This window comes from Crocodylus porosus, unplaced genomic scaffold (genome assembly GCF_001723895.1).
Source record: "Crocodylus porosus isolate Cpor-Errol unplaced genomic scaffold, CroPor_comp1, whole genome shotgun sequence".
Taxonomy (NCBI): Eukaryota; Metazoa; Chordata; order Crocodylia; family Crocodylidae; genus Crocodylus; species Crocodylus porosus.
This window is the reverse complement of record NW_017728909.1, coordinates 39,672,066-39,678,975: the sequence shown is the minus strand read 5'-3', so window position 1 is coordinate 39,678,975 and position 6,910 is coordinate 39,672,066. Positions and strand designations below refer to the sequence as shown.

The window sequence follows — 6,910 nt, the reverse complement described above, 5'->3', positions numbered from 1 at the left end:
GGGTTGTTTGACCCCAGCATTCTTTCCTGCCATGGCAGGGGGTCAGACTTGATGATCTGCTCAGGTCCCTTCCGACCCTACAAACTATGAAACTCTGACGCCTGGGTTCCTGTGAGGCTGTGGCCCCTGAACACCTGGGTTTCCTTCTGAGAGCTAGAGTGACCCCAGATACACGCCCATCCCCTCACCACCAGACCAAGTCAGGCTGGAGCAGAGCACCTGCCACAGCATCCCTGGTGTTGGCATGGCATGGACTGTGGGCTAGAGCAGGGGCGGGTGCTGTAAAGGGTGCCAAATGCTGCAGACATGACTGGGTGGGGGGCGAAGGTGGACCTGAGCTGCCTGGCTCAACTCAACCCACAGTGCCTGTGAGTCTGTGCCCCAGGAGCTGGGGACAGAGCCTGGCAAGGGCCAGGAGAGCCACTCCCCACACTGTGCAGCAGGGTTCTTCCACCAGCGGGGAACCTGGCCCAGAGACCATCTCAACCTGGACAGCCTCAAGCTCAGGCAGCTGCCCCCAGGCTGGGGTTGAGGTGGGGTCCAGGTTTTCCCAAACAAGTCCTCCCTTTTAGCCCCCTGCCCTCTATCAGGGCAGATTTTTAAAATGCAAGCAAATGTCCGAGGTTTTGCTTTGCCTCTGCTTTTCCTGGGCACTTGCAGCTTGGCTGCTTGGGGCTAGGAGCAGTGGGGCAAGGTGGTTGGCTGCCAGGGGAATCACGTGCTGTCCATTCAGGCCCTGGCAGCTGCTTGGAGGTGAGAGAGAGAGAGAGAGAAGGCATGCATGCGCCTGCAAGCCGCGTAGGCAGCAGGGCTGGCAGGTTAGGGGGCTGTGGGTTGGGAGTGAGGGGCACTAGCAGGGCTGGTGGGGCAGGGGCTTCAGGTTGGGAGTGAGAAGGAGCAGCGGCAAAGCTGGGAGATAGGAGGCTGCGGGTCAAGAGTGAGGGGCACCGGCAGGACTGGGTGGACAGCAGGCTGCAGATCAGGAGTGAGGAGTACCAGCAGGGCTGCAGGGCACGGGGGCTGTGGTTTGGGAGGGAGGGGCACCAGCAGGGTTAGGGAGGACATGGGGCTGCAGATTGGGAGTGAGGGCACTGGCAGGGCTGGGGTGTGGAATACTGTGGGTCAGGAATGAGAGGCAGCAGGGCTGGGGGGGAAGGGGACTGTGGCTTAAGAGTGAGGGGCAGAGGCAGGGCACAGGCATCTGACTGCCCCCCCCAATCATAACTCTTCCCCCTCCCTCTCCCTCCCTCCCACAGGTGTCCTCTTGTTTTATACTGGAAATATGGTAACCCTAGTTGAAGGGCAGTGGCTGTAACTAGTGTGGAGCACTCTTACATGTACTCTGGGAATCGGGGGTTGGTGCTTAAATTATATTGGTTCCAGCTGCTCTAATTAAAGTGCCACCGTGTCTCCTGTATCAGCGTCCCCACACTTATAAATGGCGGAGGGGGTGCTTGAACTAAAGCTCCTTCGATGAGCTTTATTACTAAATATTGGTTATCGGATCAATATCAGTTGATACGGCTGGTTAATAACCAGCTGTTGGTATCAGCCAAGAAAATCTTTATCACTGCACCCCTACTTTATTTCCAGACAATAAATTTGAAATCAGTGTCATATTTTCATAAGTGTTTACAGTTCAGTGTACAGTAGTCACTGAAAGAAGTTATTTTTGCTTGCTTGCTTGTAGGAACTATATAGTGGTAGCAAAGATTGCAATATCCTAGCTTGGGTGCCAGCTCTACAAGAACCTGTTCCTGAAGAAGATAATGAAAAGGTCTGTGTGATTTTAATCATGTAATTTTTATCTTTGTGGGGAAGGGAGGAGGTTCTTTTTTTTTTTTCTTTTTTTTTTTTTTTTTTTTTACAGGTAATTAGAAATTCTTTGCAAAGAAGAAACTTGCGCACACATCCTCTTTACATTATTTTTCTGCTGTGTGTCTATTTTCTTTAGTGTATTGCAATTTATTGGAGTTCCCTATTGGCAGTTCTTTTGCAGGCTACTGGCATCTCATCTATTTAAAGAGTTTCTGATCATTCTGTTCCTGTCCTCTAAATTTTACTTTAACCTGTGTAAAATCCATGCTACGTTTTGGCCCTCAGAGTTTACAATGCTTCACATATATAATTAGCAATACATTACACACAAGGGAAATTAGGGATCCAGGTTATTCACACTCAAACGTTTTTAGTCTGGAAGTACATCAGGAAAGCTTTTAATAAGCTTGCTCAAGAGTCTGCCTAAAACACAGTCAGCTCTGGCACAATCAGTTGCCTGTTAACTAATCCCAAATTCCTAAGAAACTTTTAATAGGACAACAGATTGTAATCAGGTCTTAGAATCCTGTGGCACAAATTTTGAAATACTTGTTTGTGTTTTTTTAAATACAGTAGATATTATTGTAAGTTTAATCTAGTTTGGCCTTCTTTTACTCCAAGGGCATCAAAGTATGGCCCACAGGCCAGATCTGGCCCACTGGGCTGGATGAGTTTGACATCCCTGTTTTACAGCGTATATTTCTGAGGTGATGTCATACTGGACATTTGTTTTCTGTCACAAATGAGTGTGTGTTGTGTATTTGTAAAGTTTGTTAAAGTTGCTTCTACTTCTGTATTTTTACTGCTCTGCTAGCTACAGTACATAACTTAACTGTTGCTTCCTATTGTAAAGTTTGAGCAACAATATCTTCCAAATGAGTATAAATTGCTTATGATCACTAGAGCTGCATGAGTTCTTTTCAGTAGGTATGTTTGCTGATAAATGCAAGTTTAGAAGGACTGACACTTTGAAGTGGTGTCAAGTTCGGTGAAAAGTTAGGTTAAAAATGGCAGGGGCAGGGCAGGGCAGAAGGTTTTGAAAGCAAAAACATTCTGTCATTTTCAGGATGAAATGACATTTTTTCAAACACTGTTTTTCATAACCCAAATGTATGATATACTTTTTTAAGTTTTAAGAATGGTTAAATAATTAACAGCCAAACAAAGCATTTCATTTTGAGTTGAACAGAACTATATGGATTGATTCAAAATGAAATTTTGGATTGTAGTGTGACAGTGTTGATTTGTTTTTTTTATTTTTCCCTATTGATAAGTTTCTAAAAAAAATAAATCAATAAAGTCTTTTAGCTCAACCTGAACGGATTTTTTTTCCAGTTTTGATTCAGGCACCAAACCAGAAAAAATGTCTATTAGCTCTAAGCATAATTGTTCTTAAAGGATTGCCATCATCATGAAGACAATCTTCTATGTGCCGTTGAGCCCTGAAGTAGTTAAAAACAAGGCTTTATGAGATAAGTAGCAAAAAATACCATAGAAAGTGGGCACATCTACACATGCACTTTAATGTGCAATAGACTATTTTACTGCACATTAAAGCATCAAGTAAAAAACTGACATTAAGGTAATGTTCAGTAAAATAGTCTACTGCACATTAAGCATCACTAAAAAAAGTGTGCAAATGCATTACTGCACAGTAGCGCAGCCTAATGTACATGAATTTAGTACCTTACATTGGAGGTACTAAATTTAATGCACATCAGAAAAGGCACATTAATGCATCTGTATACACACCCAGCAATAGTTTGTATTTGCAGAGTATTTGTGGTGCTGCTAATCCAGGTGCCAAAAGTCATGTGACTAAAGAGTAGGGACCCATGTGCAGAATATTGCTTTCAATTGTAATTTATGGTTCTAGTATAGTGTTAATTTGCAAGGTGGACAAAGAACTGTTTACAAAATATGCAGTGAAAAGTAGAGAGAATAATTGATTGCAAAAAGTAGTGTAGGAAATTACTAAAATTGTGCCTTTGTATTTATTCTTAAATGCATTTCTTCACTCACAGTTTTAATGAAGGAGACTGAGAGGGTTTTTTAAATTTTTTTTTTAGTCTCTACCTCTACAAAGCTTAAATCCAGCCTATGAAGATGCATGGAGCAGCAGTGATGATGAAGGATGAATTTCAATGAGCTGTTGATATAAAACTGTTAAGTCATGTACTGTACTCATGAAGAAGGACTTTATCTACAGAATCAGACAAGTATTTATTGTCATTAGCTGCTCTGTTCAGTTCTTCTAAAAACTCAGCCTTTCAGAAACCATTTTTTCCATAAAGTTACAACTATACTGTTTTCACATTTGTTCTCTCTTCCTGCCATGATTTAAAATAATATTAAATTTTCATGTTTTCAGCATCACCCACCCAAATACTTTGGGCACAGTTTCTTGGGAGCCTCTCAGCCTCACAGAAGCTTCTCAACAGGTACAGTTATAGGATCCAGCTCTGGAGGAGACAAGATTGGGAGTATCTGTCTAGATGCTTCTATGAACCCCATCAGTTTAGTACCTGAGTTAATTCCAGGTGTGTACAAATTAAATTAGACACAGCAGGAGTCTCTACAGTCACTCCTTAGCTCTGCAGTTCTCTTCTTGAGGCCCTGAGCCTGGACTCTGTACTTTTGGAAGCACTGAAAGAACTTTGTTTGGGCAGCTGTTTAGTAGTCAGAATGGGCCCATGGTGTTGCTTAGTGGGTCTCTTTATTTTGTTTTGTTACTTCTGGTTGCCCTTTTACGTTTGTTTCTCTTGCTGTAAGCTGCCCTGATCCTTTGTTGGGAAGGGCAGCATATGAATTGCATAAATAAATAAATGCCCCTGTAAATATGGTCATAAGATCCACTGGTATCCTGTCTTGCATCAAAACCCCCAATGGGAGAGGGAAGAATTCCTGCCTAGGAGTAGGCAGTGACTGAAGGGTTTGGCTTCTGATATTGCCAAAGAGTCTGACTGTTGGGAGAAGGATAGTTGGTACTGGTGTCTTGTAATCTGTAGATTAGGAAGAATTTCAGCACGTTCTGGATTAAAGAATGGCCTCTCCTACCCAGCAGAATGATATAGAAGAAGCTGAGTCAATTGGGATTCAAGCAGGAACACAATTTTGGATGGCAAAAAGTGTTCTGTAAACAAATGAAAAACTCCAAACTAGTGATCAAATTCAGAGGTCATGCTTTTCAGGCAGATGAAGGATGGGTTTATTTTTCTGTTCATTTTTTTTGCCTTCATGTTTGAATTAATGTTTTCAGACTTTTCTCTGCAACTCTCAGGGCTGAAAACTATTTACTGAAAACATTTTCCAAGCAGTCTCTCAAGGTTCCAGCTACAGAATTTAAGAATAACACAACATACCTCGAGACTTCAAATAAGAACTAGATTTAACAACAGAGGTTCTGTAACCCAGATTAGGATTTATTTTTGTTAACCCAGTGCCACAGTTCTTGCTTGTTTTATACCTGTGTAAGACAATTCAAGGAAAATGTCAGTGTCACTTGCCCGGGTGGGGGGGTGTATTGCAATATTCGTTTAATTGTAAGCCCTTCAACACAGCGACTGTTGCTGCTGGCAGATGTTAAGGCAGTTATGCAGTTAGGGAATTTTACATGCCATGCCAAAACTGTGTTATGCCTTGTTAGATACACATGACAAGTTGCACTATTTTAGGGACAGGGCATAAACTTTCCCAGAACCCAACTGCACAAATGCCTGTCTGTGTCAGTCCTGCCAATCCTGATGATCACATGATTAGCGTTACCCTGTGCCTTATCTCCAGGATCTGGCAGGGAACAGCCCCGGTTCCCCAACAAAGACTCTGGGCGTCCTCTTGCCCAGCCCCAAGGGCAGGGTTCCCCAAAACCTGGCAGATTGTTGCCTTGTTCTGACACCTCAAAAGCTGGAGAACAGGGCTCTTTTAAATTGCCTTGGCGGGTTCCCTGCAATCTGGCACTTCTGAAGAGCACTTTTGGGAAGAAGTTCGGAAAGGAAGAAAATGCACTCTTCTGAGCTGTCTTTTAGACTGGAATCAACTGTAATGTTGTAGAATGAACTACAGTTCCAGAAGGCTGCTGGAGAAGAGGAAATGGAGGAGAGCTGGGACTGCTTGTGAAATGACTCAGCAGTTGGAGCACGGTGAGAGGCAGTGGAGACCCAAGAAGTGCACTTAAACTGGCGATGGCAATCCCCACTGAACATCAGTGATCCCTGCAGTGCTTACAGTGTGGCAGCAAGCAGTGATCCCAAGAGGCAGCAAGTGGCACAGACCCAAGTGGCACTCCTTGAAGTTGCAGCAGTAACCCCTGAGTGGCAGAGCAGCAGTGGCCCTGAGCAGCAGCAATCCTGAGCAAGGACCCCAAAACGTGGTGCCTCCCTAAAGGCAGTACAACCTCTGTAGTAACAGCAAGGGACAAAGTCTCTCCCCTAGCAAACTGAAGGGAAACTCCTCTCCCCGCTCAGGGTTGCTGCTGCTGTTTTGCAGGGTCAACTGTGCTACCTGATGATGCTGAGGTCTCCACTGCTGCTTGCCTTTCTCCAACTGCTGAGCCATTTCGCATGCAGTCCCAGTTCTCTACTTCCTCTCTTGCCCAGCAGCCTTCTGGGAACAGCAGTTCTTGCTTTGACATGTTACAGTCCATTACAAGGCCGCCTCCTAGATCCCCAGGGAAGGACTTCCCTATAGGATTTTTCTCAGTCCTCCCATCATCTATTTTCTTAACATTCCTAAACACTATAAAGCAATAATACAGGAAAGGGAATGGTGTAAATGCAACTGGACTCCTTTCTGGCCCACAGCCAGGGAACGAATAAGAGTTTGGAACCTCAGATCAAATTACAGAAGGGGGGTTGTATTAGTTCTGAAAGAATGCCATTTACCTGAAAAGAACTGATTTCACTATGGGTACTTCTACAGTGAAGGATACCTTAACGCTAATGCTCTTTTTTCCTCATTTGAGTTCTAAGTAGAGTTAACAAAAAGCTGGGCGGGTGGATTTGGTTTTGAACTTACTTTTGTAGTATTATTTTTTCCTGCATAACAGAAATTCCTCAGACAGCAGCTTCTCAGTAATATGATTATCTTGTTAGTT

The 6,910-nt window shown here is 43.8% G+C and overlaps 1 protein-coding gene across 1 annotated transcript in view; it reads left to right on the top strand.

The window, feature by feature from the left end:
- Nucleotides 1-4,673, top strand: part of ERCC8 (ERCC excision repair 8, CSA ubiquitin ligase complex subunit) — a 40,862-nt gene extending 36,189 nt beyond the window's left edge. Inside the window, exons 11-12 of the mRNA XM_019532117.1 lie at nt 1,691-1,777; nt 3,888-4,673. Of these exons, the coding sequence (XP_019387662.1) occupies nt 1,691-1,777; nt 3,888-3,956 (156 nt within the window). The 3' untranslated portion in view covers nt 3,957-4,673. The remainder of the gene's footprint in view (nt 1-1,690; nt 1,778-3,887) is intronic.
- Nucleotides 4,674-6,910: the final 2,237 nt, after the last annotated feature.